We start from the raw sequence: 26,438 nt of genomic DNA on the forward strand, positions 1-26,438 counted from the left end.
GTACATTCACAATGATTAACACATAGTTTTTGCTAGTAGGGCCAGGAAAATAAAGATGGAAGCCAAATGACACATGCTCAGATACAAAAATAGTTACAAGGAACATTTGGAAGGAAGACAAAACATCCACATAGGCGGTTTTCCAGGCCTGGAAGCCATATTAGCCTTGGATCTTCCGCAGAGTTGGGTTTTAGCCGGTACGGTACGCATGTACTGGTAGTGATAATTTGGCATCCATTTGCATACCAGGCCCTCCAAAGGCCCTGTACCAGTACAGTTTCTCCCCTTGCCTGCCTCCCCCGCTCGCTCCCCCGCCCACCCAGTCACCGCTTGCTGTCTCTCTCTCCTGCCTGTCTGCACCATGCTTGTTCTACCCATCCACTTCCTTTGCCGGAGAGGAGGACTCAGCTGTTGGAAAAAGCCCACATGCACTTCCTTCTCTTTGACAGCCACATGGTTTCCAATGAGGTGCAGAGAAACCCATGCATTAGAGAGGGAGGAAAGGCAGTCCCTAGCAGAAGCTCGGCCTTCTCTTCCCTATAACGCAGCGGTTCTCAACCTGTAGGTTGCAACCCCTTTTGGGGTAAAACTACCTTTTCACAAGGGTCACCAAGGAGCCTCCCGCAGAGAGGCTGGTGAGAAAGGAAGGAGTAGCTCGGGTTTCCTGCACAGCGGAAGGAGAGGTGTGTGTGTATGTGTGTGTGGGGGGGGAAGTAGGAGCCTGAATGGAGGCGAGGAGGGGGAAAAGAGAGACACGGGCAGCACAGAGGACTCTGAGAAAGAAGCTCGGTCCGAGTGATAGAGGTTGATGGGCAGAGCTACGAAAGCCAAGAGGTACCATTTCTGAGGCATAAAACAAGGCTGTAAAAATAAAATAAAATAAAGGAGCATGGGATGCGCATTCATCCAGTGCTGTGGGCAGCATACCAGCACTTGATGAGAGAGAACCAGATGCCTGCAGAGGGGGTGGGGAAGCTGGACTGAATGAAGAGGGTGTTACAACCAAGGGAGGTAATGTGCTTGCAGGCATCCATCAAGAGCTAAATTGGAAACAGCCTGGACCCTATGTTGTCTCAAAGCTGACTCCAAGAGAAGAGGCATTGGGATGGAAGTGATCCTTGAAGAGCTCAACACAAGGGCATTGTGGCAAATCCAAGGGAGAATCTAGATAGAGTTCAGAAATATTACAGATGCCCCACTGAGGTTAAAGGACTGGATGTTGTTAGGACAACTAAGTCTGGTCACCCACATTTCAATAGCAGGTTCAGGAGAGGGTGTCAAGGGCAAGATCCCACTCACCCCAAAATGGAAGGACAGGGTCAGTGATCATCTTTTGAGGTGGCAGAATTTATTCTATAACATGAGTTGGATATGTGATGTGGTAGGAGTGCCCAACATTGAATTTGATTACAAGAGGATAGGCTGTTCAGAGAGAGATATTGGCAGATCCCTTTAGGTGACTTGGAGAACCTCAGAGAACATCTGGCAAAATGAAAAAGGAGGGGGTTTTCTGAGAGTCCCAGAGCCCTTATGCCTCTCCCTTAGTTGTGTCCAGAAGAAGAATGGAGAAGGAAGTGCATAGATTACAACACACTCAACTGGAGCAACATCCCAAACCAGTATACTACTCCACAGACCATTGCATTGCCTACTGGGAGCTAAGTGGTTCAGTGTCATGGAACTGAGGAGTGAGTATTATCAGTTTCCTATGTATGTACCCAGATGATTGAGACAGGAAGACATTCATTTGCCCACTGGGGTTCTACAGATATAATCAGATGCCGCTGGGTTTATTGGGGGTCCAAGCAATGTTTCAGCAATTTATGGAGCAGACAGTCAGAGACATGAACTTGATTGAGGTGTTAGGGTATTTAGATAATATCATTGTCTTTGGGGAGATTTTAGAACAACATGAAGAGAGGCTGGAGAAAGTCCTGATATAAATCCACAAGGAAGGGTTAAAGCTGTCCACAGAGAAGTGTCAGTTTTATCAACTTTCTGTCAATTATCTGGGGCATATTGTCTCCAAAGAAGGGATATCCACTGACCAAACAAAGCAACATTTTTGGCCTACCAAAACCCTGCCCCCTTTGCAAAAATGGCCATGCATAGCCTTTCGGAGGTTTCAAGAGTGCTCCTGGGGGCTGGGGAGGGCAAAAATGAATGAAAAATGGGCCATTTTGTGCTTGGTTTTGCCCCCCCCAGCCCCAGAAGCACTCTAAAAGCCTCCTAAAGGCTATGCATGCCCCCCCTTTTTTTTTTTACCAAAAATGGACCCGTTTTCACAAAAACAGGGCAGTTTTGGGGAGTTCTGCAAAGTGTAAAAACTTTTTTAAAAAAAATTAATTTCAAAAGCTTGGTGCATCTTATACCTGATGCAGAAAAGCTCTTTGACAACCTAAATTGGGCCTTTAAGTTTAAGGTGTTTGAAGAAATAGACTTTGGAGTGAATTTTATCCAAGGAAATAAAGTGAGCTACACCTCACAGAATGCAAAAAATGATATAAATGTGACTTAACTAATTCATGTGAAATCCAAAAGGGTACAAAACAAGGATACCCTTTGTCCCCTCTGTTGTTTATTTTGGTTTTGGAAGTCCTGAATAGAGGTATTAGACAAGATGACAAAATAAAGGGTATAATATTAAGAAAGAAGTTTATAAATTGAGGACCTTCAGTGATGATCTGGTTAAAATTTCTACAGGACCCCAAAAAATAATATAGAATATTTGATCAGGAAATTGAATGAATTTGGTGCTTTGGCAGATTTCAAAATAAACAAACAGGAAACAACAATGCTGATTAAGAATATGCCTTTTCAGGAGAGTGATATATTGAATAAAAAGTTGGGTTTTAGGATTGAGAAAAAAGTGAAATACTTAGGGATTATGTTGACAAATACAAACATAAAACTGTTTCAAAAGAAGTATGTCCTTCTTTGGAGAGATATTAAACAGGATTTACAAAGATGGCATAAATTGCATTTTTCACAATTGGGTAGAATCTCTATAATCAAGATGAATATTTTACCAAAGATGCTTTTTTATTTCAGACGTTACTAATACGTACAATTGACAATCCATTTAAACAATGGCAGAAGGATACTTCTAAGTACATATGGCAAGGGGGAAAAAACAAGAATTAGATATAAGCTATTGCAAGATGCTAAGGAAAGAGGGGGTTTGGGTTTACCAGAAATGAAATTGTGTTTTGATGCATCCTGTTTGACCTGGGCAAAAGAATGGATGAGTCTCCAGAATAAGAGGTTACTCAGAACTAGAGGGCCATGAATTAAGGTTTGCATGGCACAACTACTTATGGTATGATAAAAGCAAAGTTAATGTTGATTTTAATAACCACTTTGTTAGATGTGCCATACTAAGAGTTTGGAATAAATATAAAACAAGGCTCTCCACGAAGTTGCCCCTTTGGGTGTCACCTCAAGAAGCTTTTTTAAGAAAAATGGTGGCAAAGCCAGACCGGCTGATGTACGGTAAAGTTTAACTCTCAACTCTGGCAACCCAATATTAAAGCTGAGGAAAGAATCAGAAGGTTACGTTTGCCATTTATGAATCAGAAGGTTACATTTGCCGTTGGTTTACTTATCAGCAACTGAAAGGTTTAAACTGGATAAAAAGTGTTATGGATTTGACTTTGTTAAAAATGAATTGGAAATTTCATTATGTGGCAACAATGAACGTATTAATGCTAAGATCTATAAAATGTTAGGGATGCGGTGGCTCACTGGCTGAGATGCTGAGCTTGTCAATCAGAAAGACCTGCATTTCGGTGGTTCAAATCCCTAGCACCGTGTAACAGAGTGAACTCTCACTACTTGTCCCAGCTTCTGCGAACCTAGCAGTTTGAAAGCACATAAAAAATGCAAGTAAAAAATAGGAACCACCTTTGGTGGGAAGATAATAGCGTTCCGTGCACCTTCAACGTTTAGCCATGCCAGCCACATGACCACGGAGACGTCTTCGGACAGCACTGGCTCTTTGGCTTTGAAACGGAGATGAGCACCACCCCCAGAGTCAGGAACGACTAACACATATGTGCGAGGGGAACCTTTACCTTTATAAAATGTTATTGAAATTGAATTTGGCAGATGAACATGTAAAACATTGTATGATTCAGTGGGCAAGGAATTTTGGATGTAATGTGATGCTTGAACAATGGGAAAATATGTGGATGAAGGGTTTAAAATTTACATTAAATTATAATTTAATAATAATAATAATAATAATAATAATAATAATAATAATAATAATAATAATAATCTTTAATTTATAAACCGCACCCTTTCCTAAACAGGACTCGGGGCGGTGTACAGTCATATTAAAACAGTATGAATACAAAATATAGATATACATTAAATATACAAATAGGTACGTGGAGGAGGTAGGATGTGGACTGTACAATATTTAAAATAAAATACAAATAAACATTAAAATACCCTTAAAAACTACCTAATAAGATGTTTGCCAGGAGGTTAAAATGGGACTATAAATCAGTTAAGCCAGCTAATTGGAACAAGTGGGTCTTAAGCTTCTGTCGGAAGGAGCGGAGGTCGGTGGTAGTTCTAATATCTAATATTTAAATGAAAATTTCTATAAGACAATGTATCGTTGGTATTTAACACCAGATAAGTTATCTAAGATGTATAAAGGTATACGTCAATAGAATGTTGAAAGTGTAAAATTAAAGAAGGGACTTTTTATCATCTATGGTGGACACGTGATAAATACAAAAAATGTGCAGTAGGATTCATATTTTTATACAGAAAATTTTGAAAATGGAAATAAAAATCAAGCCAGAACTTTTCCTTTTGGGCCTAATGGAAAAAGAACTGGAGAAAAAAATGGAACTTTGTTACTATATAAGGTGACAGCAGCAAGACTGTTCTATGCACAGAAATGGAAGGACACTTCGATTCCTACTTTGGATGAATGGTTACGGACATTGATGGAGTTTGCTGAAATGGCAAAATTGACTACTTTGATTAAGGAAAAGCACTTGAGTGTCCACCACATAACTTAATGCCCTCCCTCACTTCCACGGACCATGTATTTTTGCACAAGGCTTCCCCGCCACTCCCTGCTCTGGCTGCTTCCCCTTGGCTAACATCCAGTGAGGGGAGAAGTTGCTCTGTCACAAACGGGCAGAGACCGGGGTGGGGGATGGTCAACTGCCTTCCATTGGCGAGACATCCGAGTCAGCTCGGGAGTTCATGGCTTCCATGATGGCTATGGACCTAACTCAGTTAATTCAAGACCCCACCCATAATAGGGGACACACGCTCGACCTGATTTTTGTCTCTGGGCAGTGGATGAATGATCTAGATTTATGGGATATTTCTATTCAACCCTTGTCATGGTCTGATCATTTCCTCATCAGGCTTGACTTCCATACTGCTACCCCTCACCGCAGGGAGGTGGAACTAACTAGATAGTTCTGCCCCAGGCGCCTGATGGACCCTGAAAGGTTCCTGATGGAACTTGGGACTTTTCCTGAATCCCTTGCTCACAACTCGGCTGAAGCCCTAATGGAAGCCTGGGATAGGGCGGCCACTGGGGCCTTGGATCGCGTTGTGCCTTTGTGGCCTCTGACCCGGTGTCGATCCTGGGTGGCTCTCTGGTTTACCGAGGAGCTCCGGGAGATGAAACACCGGAAATGAAGCCTAGAGAGTGGTTGGAGGGCCAGCCGGTCCGAATCTGATCGAACACTAGTAAGAATTCATATTAAATCCTACTTAGTGGTGATAAAAGCGGCAAAATGGCAACATTTTTCCACTCTTATCGCATCTGCAGATAACTGCCCAGCTGTCCCGTTTAGGGTGACACATTCCTTACTTAACCAAAGAACTGGGAAAGACCCCTTGCAGAGTAGGGCTGAAGAATTTGTTCAGTATCTGCAGGATAAAATCGCTCAGATCCAGACAGGCTTGGACTCTGACTGGGTAGATTCGGGCGAGTCGATGGGGATGAATCTTGTGGAGACAATCTGGGATGAGTTTGACCCTGTGACCCCCGAGGGCATGGACAGGATTATGGGGAGACTCAGTGCTGCCACTTGTGTGCTGGACCCGTGTCCCTGGCTGCTGACCCGGTGCTGGTTGCTTGGCCGCCACTTGAAGTTGTTCGATGGCCAGGGAATGCCTTGTGCTGGCTGTTGGCCTATGGGCCAATAGCTTACAGTTGGATTTACACCACTGGCTCTGCCTGCACCAGCTGTGGAATCAGGGCCAGCTGCTGGAACTGCATTGGAGGCATGTTCATTTGGAACATTATCGGCTGGGGGCCCATGATCAGAGGCTGAGATGGCATATGTTGCTTGGCCAGCCCAGGTTGTGGACCCAGAGCTGGGATCCACTAGTACTGTACCCATCTCTGACCCTGGTAGAGTCACCATCTGGGTGGGATTTGGCTGGCTGAAGGCAACATGGGGACTGGCTGCTGTGGCAGAGTCCCAGGACCGAACCACCCCATCTGTGGTACCTGCAGTGCTGAGCCAGTCTGCTGCCCCTATCCGATGCCAGCAAGATGCATCACCTTGGTAAATCACACCCAAAGGGTGCTCTTGGCTAAGTGAAAAGAGATAGATGCTCCACTCAGAGGTGCTGCTGTCCTCGCTGCCGGGAAGGTGAACTTTGGCAGAAGCAAGATCCAACCATGTTGCTCAATTCCTGAGAACTGATCTGGGCTGATCACATTGAGTTAGCCAAACTGCTCAGGGACACCTGCCAGGGATTGGCTACAAGACAGTAGTGGGAGGACTACCTGCATTAGCCCCAAAGGATCCCATCCCATGTGTTGACTCTGCTGCACGGTCTTGGTTAAAGATTCCTCAGGCAGCACTGCCACTGTGGCTTCACCCCACAACCAATGTTCCCTCTAATTTTTTTTTCAGTGTGAGCAGAAAATATAGTGTTTGAGCAGCACATTTTCATGCCTGAGCAGCACCTGAATTTTTTTCACAGGTGTCACCTAAGACAACAACGAAATCAGTATTATTTGAAACTCAAAGTTATGTTTATTCAAGGTACCCGCTTAATTAAAAGTGTTATATAGTATCACTTAACAATGCTCCTGCTTAGCAACCAAAATGTTGGGTCAGAAACTCTGGCATTTGAAGCACGCAAGTCTTAAAGCTGTCAAGTTACAAGATCTTTGCATCCGTAACCCTTTAGAAAAAAAACCCCAAGGGTCTTCAAACCTGACAGCTTGAAGACTTGTGGACTTCAACTCCCAGAATTCCTCCTCCAGTCATGTTGCGGCGACATCATCTGCGTGGATCTGCTCCATCTTCGTTTTTTTTCACAGGGGGCAGGGCTGCCGCTGAAGATGCTGACGAACCCCTGTCGCCACCAGAATAACAGCTGTCTCCTCCTCCTCCTCCTCCTCCTCCTCTAACAGCACTGCCGGATTTGCTGCCCGGCGCTGCGGCTGAAGTGTAGCCGCCAAAGCTCCCGCTGGTGCCCCCACCTGTGGCAGCGGCGGCGGCGCGTCCCCCTCCACTCGGAGCACCTGAGCTGGGCACCGTGTTACCCTGCTGCTTCCTCCTCCTCCGCCGTGCTTTTGAGAAGCCATGAGGCCTTTTTCAACTGCTCCCGCCCCCTCCGCCGCCTTCCTACTGGCTCCCATGGCCTCATGGCTCCTCAAAAGCACAGCAGAGGAGGAGGGGGCAGGGGTAATGCGGGGCCCTGCTCAGGTGCTCTGAACGGATGGGGAGGCGCCGCTGCCAGGGGCGGGGGCACCTGCGGGAGCTTTGGTGGCTTCACCTCAGCCGCAGCATCGGGCAGCAAATGTGGTGGTACTGTTAGAGGAGGAGGAGGCGGCAGCAGATATTCCAATAGCGGCAGGGGCTTTGGGGGTTTAGTTTAGTCGCAGCGCCGGGCGCAAGTAGCTAGGATTGGCCGCCCACAAAGGACCTCCCCGGGCTTGCTTTGCTGAACTACCGTCAGTTGCCCCGTGCTCATTAAAACAAGTCCAGGGAGGTCCTTTGCGGGCGGCCAGTTCTAGCCATCTGCAAAGGACCTCCCCAGCCTCTGGCGCCTGTGACAGTAGAAATCACTGCACGGCAGTTGGAAACTGCTGCGCGGTGTTTTCTTGCCATGTGCGCGGCCGCACAGCTGCGCACCTTAGAGGGAACAGTGCCCACAACACAGGGTCCAGCTATGCGGCTTGCCCAGGTAGCAGCTCTTTGGACCTGGCACTTAGCTGGTATTCCATGGCAACTGCCGCTTCCACCATGGCCTGGGATGGGGAGTAGATGGTCTCAACATGAATCATCGGACCATCCCCCTTGGCGCCCTCCACCCTTACTTTCTCTTCCTCCATTTTCCCAGAGTCTTCACATCGCCAGTTGCTGGATCAGAATTCGGGGGTCAGGACCCCCGACAGCATCCCAAGGCTTTGGGGAGCTGGTTTAAATTTTAAAGGAGATTCAGGTTAATGTCAGCATTCCAAATAGCGTCTCCTATGCAATAAGAGTCCAAGGCTAATTATTCCTCAAAGTTCCATTTTATTAAGATAATCATGTTGGCACATCTGGGAAAACCCAAATCTGAGTTTCCTGGGTTTTCCTCACCCAGTTGAGAGTTCATGATCTTGCCCCCACACCCACAAGTCCATCACATGGTCCAATCTTCCACTAGCATGCTGGCAGTTCCACCCATCCAGTTCCGTTCAGGTGCAGAGGTGTAGAGACAAAGGATGACCTTGGATTCTAGAAAGGAATTTTATTTTGACAACATCACATTCTACTCCTTACTATTTCCCCTCCCAATTCCCCACCAATGAAACAGCATAGTAGAATAGAATATTAGTGTGGCAGGCCAAAGAGCCCAAAAGGAACTTGCTGCAGGCCTGACAGCTTCAATTAAAAGTATTTAAAGTATATAATGAGGTTTCTCAGTTAATTCCAATGAAAGTTTGAACTAATTATGCATAGAAGCTATACAGTGAAAATATGAATTCCCAGTAGGTCCTCAAGTGTATTTTGTCAAGAGATTGCATTGAGATTTTAATAGCTTCGCTCTTAACAATGGTAAACAAAATATACATTCTATTCAAATGATCCATCTTTCATCTTTGAAACTGAATCCATTTCGAATCTGGTAAGGACTTTAGTTGAGCACTTTCTAGTTAGCTGAATAAACTGTTAAATGCTTACATTTTTCTCTTCCTCCTCCTCCTCTTCACCATATTTTTTTCAGACAGATGTACAAATATTCAACTGGTCAGATTTGAAAATATTGTTCTTAGAATTCTCTCGTCACCCGAACTCTAAAAGCTTCTTCATGATGTTTTGTGTGAAGAAAATTTCTTGTACTACATGAAGAATGAAGTTTGTGAGTCAACAGATGCTTATTCTTTCTTCTAGCTTACTGGTAGTGTTTGTAGTGGTTCATCCAATACATGGTGCATTTAAGCAAAAGGTTCCTTAGAGTATCTCCTTAGTCAATTTATGCTACTTATGATATAATGAGCATATTCAAACAGACAACAAATACTCAACTGCCTTGACAACTTCACTTATGTATACAGAAATACTAGATGTGCTGCAAAACAGGGCCATAGTATACACTGATCAGACACTTTGAAATACTCTAAAAATGAACAGTTGGAATTAATTTCAGATGCAGGTAGAATGGATGTTGGTGCATAGGAGCTAATAGATGACAATATTTGTTCCACAGAACACTATTTGCAGAAGTGGATTTCTGGCTGAGGTCTGTGGGAGAGAATTATAAATTCATACAGAGTAATTGAACACTCTGATTTCTTTGAAGAATACTAGAATTTAGAGAAAATACATTTTAGCAAGACATTTATATTCTTGCAGACTGAGAAATGTTTCCAGCAATATGGAAGAAGACGACAGTGGATATGAATCCAGTCTTTGTTAATTGACACTACACCCCTATGTAATACTGTGCATGCTCTCCAGTAAAACGTTGTATTGTGTAAAGAACTTTTTTATCAAGAGTCCATAATATAACAGTGATGACTCATGCTCACCAAGCAAACTGTCCCTTTTTAATTTAGTTTTTAGTTTGGTCTTTTCTTAGTCTGCCCCCTTGGACATTCTGAGTCAACCCAACAGTACTCATACTGCGATAAGGCTTTCCACTTTTCTCCCTTTTTAAAATTCTATCAGAGGGGAATAAACAATGCAGACAAATCAAACCACTGTGACTGAGTTCATCCTTGTTGGATTCCAGGACTACCCAGAGCTTCAGATTCCCCTCTTCATCATCTTTCTGCTCATCTACCTCACCACTCTGGTGGGAAACATTGGGATAATCATTCTAACAAAAATCGATGCTAGGCTTCACACCCCCATGTACTTTTTTCTTAGAAATCTCTCCATTGTAGACGTTGGTTATTCTACCACGATTGCCCCCAAATTATTGGCAACATTTGTGATAGAACATTCAACCATTTCCTTCACAGGATGTGCCACACAATTCTTCTTTTTTGTCATCTTTGTGACCACTGAAACTTTTCTTCTGGCTGTGATGGCTTATGATCGCTTCATGGCAATCTGCTACCCGTTGCTGTATTTTGTTGTCATGTCAAAGAAGCTTTGCACCCTCTTGGTCATAGTTGCCTATGCGTGTAGCTTTGTAAATTCAATAGTCCAAACCATCGTTATTTTTAGCTTAAATTTCTGCAACTCAAATACTATTAATCATTTTTTCTGTGATATTCCTCCAATGCTTCAATTGTCCTGTTCAGATACCCACTTTGCTCGCACTGGCCTTTTAATTTTGGCCACTATAGTTGGAGTGACAACAGTTCTGACTGTTTTGATCTCCTACATTGGCATTGTTATTGCCATCATGAAAATCAGCTCTGTCCAGGGAAGATACAAAGTCTTCTCCACCTGTACCTCCCATCTGATCACTGTGACCATTTACTTTGGAACCATCATGTTCATGTACATAGGATCTGGCTCCAATTTCTCATCAGATAAAGACAAAATCGTATCTGTCTTTTATACTCTCATCATCTCTTCACTTAATCCATTCATCTACAGTTTGCGGAACAGGGAAGTGAAGGATGCATTTAGCAGAATGCTAGATAAGGTAACATTCCTGAAGTAAAAATAGTATAAATTTAAGTTGCTGTGTGTCAAAGAAGTAAACCATAGTTGCATTTTCTCTGTGAAAGATACTATTGAGCGTTTCATAATATTTTGAATTGGTGAGAAAAGAATTGAAATTGCATATAGGTTACCCAATTTAAAAATAAAGGACAATTCATTTTTAAATTGATCTAAAGGAAGTACAATTGTATTTTATTAAACAAAAAAATAGTCTGAATGTTTTTCTTGTGTAAATGTATGTGTGTAGATAGATAGATAGATAGATAGATAGATAGATAGATAGATAGATAGATAGATAGATAGATAGACAGACTGACTGACAGATAAATATTATTGACAGAAACATTGAAGTGTAGAAGAATGTGTGAAAGTCAACCATTTGATCATCAGACAAAGAAGAACACTAGCCACTAACAATACATATTAATTTTAAAAAACTGTTTTAGAAACTGTTTTCAAACTAAGATTCATCTAAGAGCAGGCAGAAAGAGAATGTTTCTCTCTGTGTGTTCTCCTCCCTTGTCCCCATTTTCTTCACCTGAAAAGGCCTTTTATCTCCAAGAAGGAGACATGTAGACTATAAAGAAAATACAGTTGGAAATAATCTATTTAAATTGTTTTTGTAGTTATTCCTTCTTTCTTGGAGAGTCATCCAGGCTTTGTAGGATGAGGTCAAAATGTGGTAGGGACATGAGGAAAATATTTTTGATATTGGTTTTATATAGAAATGTCAATAAAATCACAGCATGGTAGATTTTAGATTTCCTAGATTGAATTCTGCCATGTGTTGCCTTTTAAGCTTTTGACATCTCCAGACATCTCCAGAACTCTTGATCAAAATGAATGCTACCAAAAACTGGGCAACCAACAAACTCAGAGGTTCAAAAACTAGAACACGGTTGTAATGATGAGGGCTTCAGCTTCAATCATTTTCATGTGAAGATTGACCACAAAATGCATTAACTACTACTAGACAATGCTAAATGCCTAATATTATGGAACAGTGACACAACTGCATTGTTCCTACCTACTTGTCACATAACCAGGAAGTACAATCTGAAGTCCACCAGCATTTTCACAAGATTTGATGTTGATTACTCAAGTAAGTCAAGAGATGTCTCCTCCTGGTGGAAAATCCCTCGGTGTGCTGAAGGAATGGACCTTAAATCTCACGAACAGCTTGTGAGCAGCACCTTTCTGGAAGGCTCAGAATGCTGACATTTGCTAAAATTTTCACAAGATTTGAAGTCCATTGTCCCAGCATGTGGCAGAATTTCTTTTCCCTGGTATAGTTGGAATAAAATCCCTCAGCATGTTGGAAAGGTGGACCTCATATCCAATGGCTCTACCAGCTTCTCCAATGACTTTCTGGAGAAGCTGGAAGATAGGATTGCAAATGGTGATCCCATGACCACAGGGCACATGGAAACCAATAGTAAATGCAAACAGGTTGCCAAGCATACAAAATGTGGCCATTTAACTGGTGGGGGGGGGGGGACACACAAAATTTTACAACAGCTGGAAAAGCTTATGGGTTATAGAACATCTGTTCCAAAGCCTCATGAAACAGTTGTTCAATGACTACTCATAACACAAGGTCTATATTCATGGTGAAATATTAAATACTGGAAGCCAACAACTATTGTTAATTTTCTGACTTGGACAACCTTGGAATAAACATACATATCACTTTTGGTTAGAATAGAATAGAATAGAATAGAATAGAATAGAATAGAATAACAGAGTTGGAAGGGATCTTGGAGGTCTTCTAGTCCAACCCCCTACCTAGGCAGGAAACCCTACACCACTTCAGACAATTGGCTATCCAAAATCTTCTTAAAAAGCTCCAGTGTTGGAGCATTCACAATTTCTGGAGGCATGTTGTTCCGCTGATTAATTGTTCTAATTGTCAGGAAATTTCTCCTCAGTTCTAAGTTGCTTCTCTCCTTGATTAGTTTCCACCCATTGCTTCTTTTTCTACCCTCAGGTGCTTTGGAGAAAAGCTCTTCTTTGTGGCAACCCCTGAGATATTAGAACACTCTGCTATCATGTCTCTGCTGGTCCTTCTTTTCATTAAACTAGAAATACCCACTTCCTGCAACCATTCTTTAGACTGCTAGATGGACAATGTTAGGATTTAAAAATACTAAATCTCTGGAAACAATTATGTCAATTAGAAAGTTATAGAATGGAATGTCTAACACACACACACACACACACACACACACACACACACACACAAACGATTTGACCCTTTTTCCTATGCCAAATTTATTTTTCCTTGTTATTTTTTATTTCCAAAATTAAAGTATAGACAAAAACTGACACAAAGGGGGGAAAGTATATAGAATAAAATATTAATGATGCACAAAAATGTCCCTCCAGGTTGAATACAGATTAATATATTTCAGCAAAAATAATTATTAAATTGTTTCAGTTTATCTTCTTTACTTTCCTTTACAATTGTAAGTGGCACCATTCCAAACAAATGCATTTCACCCCTCAAAAACATAGGTCTCTATTGGGGATATCTCCATAGCACCTGTTGCTCAATAAATGTTCCTACAAATTGGGACACAATGTCTCTTGACAGCTATCTTCTGGTTAAGGGTCAGCAACCCACAGGCCATGGCCTACTACCAGGCCTTGAGCCTTTTGGAACCGGCTCACGGAAGTGTTGGGAGAGTGTGCGTGCATCCCCACTCATGCGAGTAGCATGCAAACATTTGCACACATGAACCATTTGCATGAGCAGTAGGCCCATGCGCCCATCACTCACGCAAAAGGAGCTGCACACATACACTTGCCTGCCACTTGTACGAAACCATCCCCTCTCCCCCTCCTGCTGATCTGCAAAGTTGAAAAGGTTGGGGAACTCTGTTCTAATTGCATGTAAGAAATAGCTCTATTCTGCAAACTCCATCAGCTTCCCTGAGAAGGTCCAGTTTGTTAATGCCCCCTTAGCGTCCTCTAGTAAATCTCTAGTTTTCAAGCAAAACTCCTCCTCTTTCAAGTCTGTTAACAACTAATTAATTTCCAAGCCATCCAATTGCACATCTGATTTAACTATCTGAAGGTCTTCTTTAGGATTGAAATCCATACAGTACAAATTCAGCTGCTTTTCATGGCTAAGGCTGAATTAGAACTCTGTCTCCTCATTTCTAATCCAGCACCTTCGTTGCTACACAAATCAGCGCATCTTGCACCATCATCGTCGTCATCATCCAAATGCCAAATAAAAATAATTACAATCCTGTATCCTTGATGTGCTGTATGTGCTTCATGTGACCTACAAGGATCTGCAGTTGATTTTTTTTATCACACACTCAACCAGATGTTTAGCCTGGATTTGGCATTTTATCCATCATCAAGTCTTTCCCAACCACCTGGGATAGGCAGATGTTGTTCTTCGATGGTGTTAAACATATCATCGCAGAATTATTATTATTAATTAAATGTGTACGCCATCAAACTCTCAGAAAGATTCTAGGTATCTCACAAAAATATGAAATAAGGATAAAACATGAAAGTTTTAACTTTAAACATAAAAGATGGCAAATGCAATGAAGCAAGGACTCTCACCCACCCTTGCCAAAGGCCTAGCTGTTCAGAATCTTCCGTGCTTGCTTTGATCCTCACATCCAGGCAGGGCTGTGCAGAACCTCGGAGACATTCTGCGAAAATGGCTTAGAGCACGGACAGGCATCAAATGCAGCACTTTTCTGCAATCTCTTAGAAGTGGTTGCTAGAGAGTTTTCCTTGGTTGCATGGCTGCTCTCTGCACCTGCCCTCTGGTCTCAGGAAAAGATGCAGCCGCTTTGAGGATTGTAGAAAAGTGGTGAATTTGTGTTCTGCAATGCTCCAAAGCATTCTGTTTCCAGTCACAATAAAGCTAAACTGGAGCCTATTTTTGAAAAAGAGCTGTCTTGGCTTGATATAGATTGTTATTTTAATGTTTCATTGTATCATTGATGTTTTATTTGGTTTGTTATTTGCTTGTCACGTGCTTGTTGTTAAAACCTTGGTATTGAATCCATCTTTCCAATAAACAAATAATTGGTGATGGTTCCTTTAATTTATAGCATCTATAATTCTGCTTCCAAAAAGGGCTTATTTGCTATACTGGGAGGAGGCTCTACCCTTTTGCCCATTTAACAAGGAGAAACCAAGGGAATACACAGTAGTATTTTGCCCAATAAAGAAAAAGTCTTTATGCTTCTAAAGATAACTTACTTTTTCCTAATGTGAACTCACTTATGTTATCAGGGGAACATAGTCCCAAAGAGTAAATCAGTACCTCTGTGAATCTTGGAAAGAAACCAACTTTACTTTTTGTGATTTTCTCCCTCACTTATTGCATCATCCTGACCTTTAACATCACTGTCATGTCAGTCATATTGCTTGATTGGAATCTACATTGTCCAAAGTATTTTTTTTACTTTTTGGGTTATCTGTCTCAGAAACTTGTACTACCTTTGTCAACTGTCCTCAAACTTCTTTTCATTCTCTTGACTGGCAGACAGTCCATTTCCTTTGTTGGATGTGCCATGCAGATGTTTTGCTTTTTTTAGTTTGGGAGCCAACAACTGTTTCCTGTTGGTTGCTATGTCTTATGCAGCAATTTGCTACCCACTTCAGTACCAGGTGTTGATGGAGAAAAGGGTTTGCTTCAAACTAGTAGCTGCATCATGTCTAGCAGGATGCTATATATCTCTAATGATTTGCATCCTTATATTCAGGTTGCCTTTTTGTGGGCCAAAAGAAATCCAACATTTTTCTGTGACATTTCACCTGTGCTGAGCCTGACTTGTACTGATACTTACCTGACTCATCTGGTGGTGGTCTTTTTATGTGCTGCTGTTTTGCTGGGCACAGTCCTACTGACCTCTGTTTCATACGCCTATATTATTTCTGGTATCCTAAGGATCTCCTCCAGTTTGGGAAGAAAAAAAATGTTCTCCACCTGTGCTTCCCATCTCAAGGGAGGTAGTGTGTTTGCAGGCATCCATCAAGCTAAATTGGAAACAGCCTGGGCCCTATGTTTTCTCAAGAATGACTCCAAGAGAAGAGACATTGGGGTGAAAGTAATCCTTAAAGAGCTCAACACAAGGGCATTGGGACAAACCCTAGGGAGAATCTATATAGATAGGGCCCCAAAATGTTACAGATGGCCCACTGAGTTAAAGGACTGAACATTGTTAGGACAATTTCATTTTCCATTTTCATTTCATTCAATCCATTTTCATTTGAACTTTCCTATGGCTGGTGATTGGAGCTGCTGGCTGGGAGGGGGGAAGCAGAGAGACAGAGAAGAGTATGTAGAATCATATGTCCATAAACCAAAATAGTAATAATATATTCTGGATTAGTACACTTGAAATTGTGATTTTATTGTATTTCAAAATGACCGGTTTAGTTCAATGTAATAGCTGTCTTGCACCTGTCTTTCGCAGTACTCTTTTCAAATTTGGATACTATCTCCTTTGTAAACAAATTACTAGTCTACATAGACAGATTACCTATCTAAAATCTCTAATCTGTGCTCTCCAAGCAGAAATTAGGTGTCCAATTCGGCCATTCCACTCTATTGAGATACCACCACCACCACCCCCATCGCAAAGATCCTGCAGGAGAAGAGCAGTCTGGACAACTGTGGGATCTGGCAGGGTGAGAGCTGTGAACCATAAACACAAAGTTTTTGCTGTGACCCAGCATAACAGATATAGCGCCCTTGCTGACCCTAATGGGGACACTAAAGAGACAAGTCAAGGTAGTTGTGATAATGATGACTCAAATAAGCAGGGGATCATGGTCCAAAATGAAGAACTTACTTTGAAAAAGCGAAATGGGGAACCAGGTATCACACATCAGTCGCACAAGAAGAGTAGGGTTACCTTCTGGTTGGTGATTCAATCATAAGGGATGTAAATTTAGGAAAGGATATGGAGGTTTTAAAAGAGGTCAGGTGTCTGCCAGGTGCTACTGCCAGCAGAGACAAGAGGTGTATTCTTAAGATAGTAAAGAATGCAAGTAAGGACTGTGATGTTGATGCTATTATACATCTTGGCACAAATGATCTGTCCCAAAAAGATGTACTTTCTGTGAAGAATGATTTCCAGAGCTTGGGGTATGAACTTAGTAGTATAGGTTGTAGGCTTATCTTTTCAGAGGTTTTACCAGTATATAAGGAACAAAAAGGGAAGGGCCAGTGTGCAGCAGAGTTTAATGTATGACTAAAGGAGTGGTGTAAAGGGGAAGGCTTTGATTTTATTAGTCATGATGTCTGCAGCTGGTCCAATGAAAAAGTGTACAAAAGAGATGGTTTGCACCCATCCAAGAAAGGGACTGAGTTACTTGGCACTAAATTCCCAGATTTTCTGAATAAATATTTAAAATGAACAGTGGGGACAGAGAATTAATTAATAGAAAATATTTCTGTCCACAGCAATCTAAAATTCATAGGGTTATCAGTGCACGTAACACAGATGTTCATGCGGGTAGGATTATCACTCCTGCTGTCAAGCAAAACCAAGCATTTAATAGTGAGTGCCATACCATGTGCATAAATCATACAAGTGGCAAGAAAATAGGGGCAGTCAGGCATAACACAGGTTATGTAGGCAGTAAACACAGAGTCAATCAAAATGGTCTCAAATGTCTATACACCAATGCACAGAGCATGAGGAATAAACAGGACGAATTAGAAATTCAAGTAAAAGAGGGCAGATACGATATTGTTGCCATTACAGAAACTTGATGGAATGAAACTGACAAATGGAACATATAGCTAGAAGGATTTAAATTATTTAAAAGAAATAGACTAAATAAAAGAGAAGGTGGAGTTACACTATATATAAGAAATTATTACCTCTCTACAGAAATAGAGCACTACAATGTTGAGAACTATCTTGAATGCATCTGGGTCAATATTAAAGGTTGGGGTGGAGGGGAATGACATTGCCATAGGTCTATACTGCAGGGCACCCAACCAAGCAGAGGAAGTAGATGAACTTTTTGCTAGTCAGCTAACTAAGATATGTAGGAAGCACACCACAATAGTAGTGGGGGATTTTAACTACCCCGACATCAACTTGGAAACAAACTTTGCACCAAGTGGAAGATCCAACAGGTTCCTAACAAACATAGCAGACAACTTTGTTTCCCAAAAAGTAGAGAAGGGAAGAGTGAGATCAGCCATATTGGACTTAATTCTCACTAACAGAGAGGAAATGATAGAAAGTGTTGAAGCCACAGGAACCCTGGGGGCAAGTAACCATGCAATATTTGAATTCAACATTATGCAAACACAAGTAGTAGAATAAAGTGAAACTAGAATCTTGGACTTTAAGAGAGCGAATTTCAATAAATTTAGAGACATCTTTGGAAAATTCCATGGATGAGAATCCTCAAGGGGAAAACAACTCAAGAAGCTTGGGAAATTTTGAAAAATGAGATTATAAAAGCCCACTCTAGCACAATACCAATGAAGAAGAAAAATAACAGCTCCCAAAAGAAACCAGCATGGCTGCATAAAGAACTCTCTGACAAATTGAAAGACAAAAAAGATAAGTATAAAAAGTGGAAAGTGGGGGACATAACTAAGGCAGAATATCAGCAAATAGCACAAGCCTGTAAAGATGAAGTGAGGAAAGCTAAGGCTCACAATAAAGAAAGGCTTGCCACAAAAGTAAAAAATAGCATAAAAAAAGCTTCTTCCAACATGTTAACAACAAGAAAAAAGTTAAGGAAACAATTGGTCCATTGCTGGGAGAAAGTGGCAAGAAGGTGTCAAGCAACAGGGAGAAAGCAGAACTATTTAACTCATGTTTTGCATCTGTCTTTACACAAAGGGATAAAACAGTCCAACCTATCAAAAACAGCACCACAAAAATCAGATTAGGATCACAAGTTGAAATAGAGAAGAAAATGGTAAGTGAGCACCTGTCTACCCTAGATGAATTCAAATCACCAGGACCAGATGGATTACACCCCAGGGTTCTGAAGGAACTGGCAGACAAGATCTCAGAACCACTGAACTATATCTTTCAGAGATCCTGGAGCACCGGGGAACTACCAGAGGACTGGAAAAAGAGCTGATGTGGTTCCCATCTTCAAAAAAAGGGGGGGGAAAACAGATCCAGGAAACTACAGACCTATCAGCCTGACCTCAATACCAGGAAAGATTCTGGAAAAGATAATCAAGCAACGAATTAGCGAACACCTAGAAGCAAACAAAGTAATACCCAAAAGCCAACATGGGTTTGTCAAAAACAGATCATGCCAGACTAATCTTATTGCATTATTTGATAATGTGACAAAATTAGTGGACCAGAGGATGCTGTCGATATAGTTTACTTGGACTTCAGCAAGACATTTGATAAGGTAGACCATAAGCTACTACTAGATAAAGTAGAAGAATGTTGATTAGACAGCATCACCACCAGATGGATTCGTAACTGGCTGACCAACCACACTCAACGTGTAGTCCTCAATGGAACTGCATCTATATGGAGGGAAGTATGCAGCGGAGTACCCCAAGGCTCTGCTTTGGGCCCAGTATTCTTCAACATCTTCATCAATGATTTGGATGAGGGAATAAATGGGGAACTCATCAAATTTGTAGATGACACCAAGCTGACAGGAATAGCCAACACTCCAGAAGATAGGCTAAAGATACAGAAGGATCTTGACAAACTTGAACATTGGGCACTATCTAATAAAATGAAATTCAATGGTGAAAGAGTAAGGTTCTACATTTAGGCAATAAAAATGAAATGTACAGGTACAGTATAGGTCAGCGATGGCGAACCTTTTTTGGCTCTCGTGCCACAAGTGGGGGGAGCGCAGGGGGGTCGTGTGCGGGCATGCCACACCCATAATGCAACGCGATACCCCCCCCAGTGCACATGCACGCACAACGCGTGCCAACCTCCCCCATTTTTACATGCTTTTTTCACACTCCCCAGGTTCCAAAGGCTTTATAGGAGCCTGGGGAGGGCGAAAAGGGCCTCCTCCCCCGGAGGCCCTCCGGAGGCTTCAGGGACTGTCCGGAGGCTTCCCTGATGCCTTCGGAACGCTTAAAACCACCCTCCGAGCAAACCGGAAGTGACTTCCGGATTGCTCGGAGGGTCATTTTAAGTGCTCCAAAGGCGTCAGGGAAGCCTCCAGACAGTCCCTGATGCCTTCGGAACGCTTAAAACCACCCTCCGAGCAAACCAGAAGTTGCTTGGAGGGTGGTTTTAAGCACTCCAAAGGCATCAGGGAAGCCTCCAGACGGTCCCTGAAGCCTCCGGGGGGGCGGGGGAAGCACTTTTCGCCCTCCCTAGGCTCCTATAAAGCCTCTGGAGGCTGGGGAAGGCGAAAAATACCTTTTAAAAAGGTGAACTCAGCTGGCCAGCGCACGGGTGTCATAGGTTCGCCATCACTGGTATAGGTGGTACCTTGCTCAACAGTAGTAGCTGTAAAAGGGATCTTGAGTCCTAGTGGACAACCATTTAAATATGAGCCAGCAGTGTGCAGCAGCTGCCAAAAAAAGCCAACACAGTTCTAGGCTGCATAAACAGAGGGAAAGAATCAAGATCACGTGAAGTGTTAATACCACATTATAATGTCTTGGTAAGGCCACACTTGGAATACTGCATTCAGTTTTGGTCACCACGATGTAGAAAAGATGTGGAGATTCTAGAAAGAGCGCAGAGAAGAGCAACAAAGATGATTAGGGGACTGGAGACTAAAACTTATGAAGAACAGTTGCAGGAACAGGGTATGTCTAGTTTAATAGAAAGAAGGACTAGGGGAGACATGATAGCAGTGTTCCAATATCTCAGAGGTTGCCACAAAGAAGAGGGAGTCAAACTATTCTCCAAGGCACCTGAGGGTAGAACAAGAAGCAGTGGTTGGAAACTAATGAAGGAGAGAAGCAACTTAGAACTGAGGAGAAGTTTCCTGACAGTTAGAACAATTAATCAGTGGATCAGCTTGCCTCCAGAAGTTGTGAATGCCCCAACACTGGAAGTCTTTAAGAAGATGTTGGATAGCCATTGGTCTGAAATGGTATAGGGTTTCCTGCCTAGGCAGGGAGTTGGATTAGAAGACCTCAACTCTGCTATTGTATTGTAAGTCTCTTCACCCTCATCCCAATTTCAGGTACAGGGGATGGTGCCGAGGGCAAGATTCCACTCACCCCAGAATAGATTACCACATGCTCAACCTGAGCAACATCCCAAACCAGTATACTACTCCACAGATCATTGCATTGCCTATTGGGAGCTAAGTGGTATAAGTCTGCTGAAACTGAGGACCATCAGTTTCCTATGCATGTACCCACACAATTGAGAGAAGACAGCATTCATTTGCCCACTGCAGTTCTACAAGTACAATCAGATGCCCCAAGCAATGTTCCAGCAATTTATGGAGTAGACAGTCAGAGACATGAACTTTACTGAGTTGTTAGGGTATTTACATCATTGTCTTCACTGAGATTTTAGAACAACATGAAGAGTGACTGGAGAAAGTTCTGATATAAATCCATAAGGAGGGGTTGAAGCTGTGCCCAGAAAAGTGCCAGTTTTGTTAACCTTCTGTCAACTATCTTGGGCATATTGTCTCCAAATAAGGGATTTCAATTGACCCTACCAACCTTGAGACCATTATAGAGGGACAAGATTCACCAGAGGACAGAAGAAAGAGCCAAATGAGCCAGGCAAGTGAGACATTCAGTGACCAGAGGGGGCACCAGATGTAGCAGAGGACAGATGAGTTGAGTTGATTTAGGTGAGTGACCAAGTAAGTGACCAGAAGTGGTAAGAGACATACCAAAGGACAGTGGAGGTGAGATGACCCAGGTGAGAAGAGGCACACGGACAAGCAACCAGAGCGGCCTGACAGCCAGAGGAAGGGACAGAATGAGAGATATTGAGATGCCAGGCAGGGAAGAAGCTAATTGCCTGGAGAAAGGAATAGAGAGATCCAGACTCTAGCTGCCATTTCAGGGATAGGACCCCTAGACAGGGGGGAAGAAAAGGAAGACAACCTCACTCCATGGTGCTAATGCATGTTTGCATAGACTATGTCTAACATGAAATATTGGACTGACAGTTTTTCATGATTTAAAATAAGTATTACTTTGCCATTATTGGTCTGGCTTCACAGCTTGTGCTTTCAGTGTGTGGTGAGATCCTATAATCTTTAGATCCCTCAATCTACAAGTTAATGCTTCAGATAAAGATGATCAAACTACATAATGATGTTTCTTAGTGAATGGAAGTTTGAACTAAGTATGCAGTGGAACTAATTACTACCTAATAATGAATAAATACCCAATTACTAACCAATTGCAGTGAGAATTTGAACTAATTACAGAACTATTTATGCTATACAGTGGAAATACAAATTCCCAGTAGGTCCTCAAATGCATTTTTCTAAGAGGTTATATTGAGTATTTTAATAGCTTGGATTTTAACCAATGGTAAACAAAGTATAAAATCAACAATTCTATCCAAGTATTCCAACTTTCATCTTTGGAAATGAATTCTTTCTTTTTAATCTGGTAAATTCTTTAATTAAGCATTTTGAATTAGCCAAATAAATTGTTAAATGCTTACAGCTTTCTCCTCCTCCTATGCTCTATCATATTTTTCAGACAGATGTAGGAATACTCAACTGGTCTCATATCAAAATACTTTCTACTTAGATTTTCTACTTGGAATAATATACCTTTAAATGCTTATAACTTCATTCTCATCATCATATTTTTGTAGATACAGACATAGTCAACTGTTTGGATGTAAAAATATTGTTCTGTATTTTACTTAGAGTTTTCACATTATTCAAACTCCAAAAGCTCCTTTATGATGCTTTGCGAGAGTTAAATCTCTTGCATTCCTTGAAGAATGAAGTTCATGAATCAATAGTTGTTTTCTTCTTTCTTCTAAGTGACCAATAAAGGCTTTACTTGTTTACCCTAGTAGTTGTGCATTGAAGAAAAGGGTTGTTTACTGTTAGATATTAGCATATATCGGAGGAAGTCTCCTCTCTGGTCCGCTGCTACAGCGGGAAACAGGTATCGCTCTGATTGGTCGAGAGGCGTACCCGAGTACTATAAAAGGGGAACCCTCTGGCCACAGAGCAAGCTGGATCACTACTACTACTAATAAAGAGCTGTTAAGTCACTTCGTGTCCGCAGTCTGTTCTCTCGTTGCCCAGATCTAACATTGGCGACGAAGGTGGGATCGAGAGGCAGATAGGACGAAGAACGCTACTCCAGAATCTCCGGATTTGATCCAGCCCAGGAATTCGGCAGAAATTCCGACAGCCATCTCGGTCACCGCAGCGCGGCAAATTCAAACGAGAGAAGATGGCGATGCACACTCCCCCCGCTCCATTCGACCCAGCGAACGACGAATGGGAAGCCTTCATGATTCGTTTCGAGTGTTTTCTCGAAGCGAACGAATACACGGGAATCACCGACGCCCGGAAGAAAAACATCTTCCTCGGCTACTGTGGAAAAGAAGTCTTCAACACGGCCAGAGACCTCACCGCGCCTACTCCAATACAGGCAGTATCATGGATGGCATTGCAACAGGCTCTACAGACTCATTACGCGCCAAAACCTTCCCGCCATGTTTGCCGCAAGGAATTCAACACGAGGAACCAGAAAGCGGGAGAATCAATCAATCAATATGTTGCAGCCCTGCGTAAAGCAGCAACTCACTGCGAGTTCAGGGATCTGGACGAGCATATCTTAGCGCAGCTTATCTGTGGGTTAAGAGACATTTCACTACAAAAAAAGCTGTTGGCAAACCCGAATTTAACCCTACAGATAGCTTTAAACGAAGCAAGAGCGTCAGAGTCAGCGGAGAAATCATCGGTAACCATACAACGCGGTTTCAGCGAAAACCAGCCAGTTCCGAGGCAAACCAGAGTTCACTAAGAGGACGCAAGCCCCGACTACGAGGATCCCGAGTTCGAGGACAGTCACCTGATGCGGAGCAGTCACTTGAGGCCTGGGGGGAGACCCGGATTCCGTTTGCCGCCCTGCGCAAGCTGCGGAGGGAATCACCCCAGGTCTACCTGTAGGTTCAGGCACGTTGTTTGTTCGCACTGCAACAAACTTGCGCACATCGCACGAGTGTGCCGGAGCGAAGTCCCTGCCTCACGGCAGCCACCAATGTACCACCAACAGAAGCCCAACCCAGGGGCTTGGCGAAATCAAAAAGGGCGCCCAGAGAGAAATCCACAAGTGTTTACCCAGAGAGAAAATTCCCAAAGAGCTGAGCGAGCGTATCCCCAGAGAGATTACACACCAAGAGCTGAGAGAGCGTTCTATCAAGACACTAAACGAGAGTATTTTCAGGATACAGATGCTGAGATAGAGTTGACCCAGAGAGAGGAGTTGCGAACATATCTCACAACAATAAGCCAGGTCCGCACCAAGCGGCCTAAAAAGCTGAAAGTCACAGTCCTCTTGGAGGGCTCACCTTGCGAGCTGGAAGTTGACACAGGATCGTCCCTGACGATCATTTCATGGGCATCCATGAAACAGGCTATCCCTAGCCTCAAAAAGAGCCAACTACACGTTCCAGACATCCTGCTACGAGACTACCAGGGGAACCGAGTCCCCATCGTAGGCCATGGCACATTCCAGATCCGCTTCAAGGACATCGTAGCCCAGCTGCCCGTGACCATCGCCAGCGCACCATTACAAAACCTCCTAGGACTGGATTGGTTTGAATCCTTGGGGTTAGAAGTCACGGGAATCAACGCCGTGGAAAACAGCAGCGCTGAGCAGATTTTTAAGGAGTTCGAGGATGTGTTCAGCCCCGGTCTTGGTAAGTATGTGGGTAAACCAATTTCATTCAATTTAGACCCCAAGGTGGCGCCAATCCGACTTAAACCGAGACGAGTGCCTTTTGCACTCCGCCCAAAAATAGATAAGGAAATAGATAAGTTAGTGGAGCAAGGAATCCTTGAGCCGGTGGATCACGCGTGCTGGGAAACGCCCATGGTGACCCCAGTCAAACCAGATGGATCAGTCCGCATCTGCGCGGACTATAAATGCACAATTAATGTCACGCTACAACAAAGCGCATATCCTGTGCCTGTAGTACAGCACTTATTGCACTCGTTGGGGCCAGGAAAGGTATTTGCTAAATTAGACATGGCACAAGCTTACCAGCAGCTGCCCGTAGATAGCGCCACAGCGGAGGCCCAAACTATAGTGACGCATAGAGGAGCATTCAAATGCAACCGGCTACAATTCGGTGTGAGTATTGCTCCAGGATTGTTCCAGAGCGTCATGGAACGACTTTTGCAAGGGATACCGGGAGTCGTCCCCTATTTTGACGACATCTTGGTGTCCGCTGCAAACGAGGAGCAATTAAATAAAAGAGTCAGAACTGTTTTGGCCAGAATCAGGGAAAAGGGTCTCCGCCTCAAAAAGGAAAAATGCCAAATTAACGTGCCTAGCGTAGAATTCCTGGGTTATAGAATCGATGGTCAGGGAATACACCCCACTTCAAAGAAAATTAAGGCGATCCAGGACGCCCCCACACCACGAAATCAGACCAAGTTGCAGGCCTTCCTCGGACTACTTAACTTCTACAGCGTTTTTCTGAGACAGAAAGCGACCGTTGCTGAGCCACTACACCGTCTACTCCAGAGGAACACACCATGGAAATGGGGACGATCCGAAGCAGCAGCTTTTGCCGGAGTAAAGCGCCTGCTCACCACTGACTCACTGTTAGTCCAATACAGCCAGACACTACCGCTGGTATTGACCTGCGACGCATCACCTTTTGGAGTCGGCGCAGTCCTCAGCCACCGGATGCCCGACGGAAAAGAAGCACCCATCGCCTTCTACTCCAGGACTCTTTCATCGGCCGAGAGGAATTACAGCCAGATGGACAGGGAAGCGCTAGCTGCTGTAGCTGGAGTAAAACGTTTCCACGAATACCTCTACGGCCGCGATTTTGAACTGATTACAGATCACAAACCGCTGTTGGGACTTTTGGCGGGAAACCGCCCCACTCCAGTCTCCCTTTCTCCACGCATGACCAGGTGGACTGTTTTCCTGGCTGCGTACTCATACAAATTAATTCATCGACCGGGCTCCACTCTAGGACACGCAGACGCACTCAGCCGTTGCCCACTACCGGACCTTTTGCCAGACCCCACTCCCGAAGTACCGGTGCTGCTCATTGACTGTGTGGACTCAGGACCGGTTTCTTCCTACGACGTTGCAAGGTTTTCTTCTAAAGACATTTTAATAAAGCAAGTTCAAACTTGGGTTTGGAGGGGGTGGCCGAAGGGAAACGTGGGCCCGGAATT

The 26,438-nt window shown here is 43.2% G+C and overlaps 1 protein-coding gene across 1 annotated transcript; it reads left to right on the forward strand.

Moving 5' to 3' along the window:
* Nucleotides 1–10,173: 10,173 nt before the first annotated feature.
* LOC309384873 (olfactory receptor 5AR1-like) lies at nucleotides 10,174–11,109 on the forward strand (the record flags this gene model as incomplete). Its single annotated transcript, XM_081938717.1, has 1 exon — nucleotides 10,174–11,109. One exon carries the CDS (start codon nucleotides 10,174–10,176, stop codon nucleotides 11,107–11,109), a length of 936 nt encoding a protein of 311 aa, XP_081794843.1.
* Nucleotides 11,110–26,438: the final 15,329 nt, after the last annotated feature.

Source organism: Natrix helvetica, assembly GCF_964273705.1.
Source record: "Natrix helvetica genome assembly, chromosome: 1".
Classification (NCBI taxonomy): domain Eukaryota; kingdom Metazoa; phylum Chordata; class Lepidosauria; order Squamata; family Natricidae; genus Natrix; species Natrix helvetica.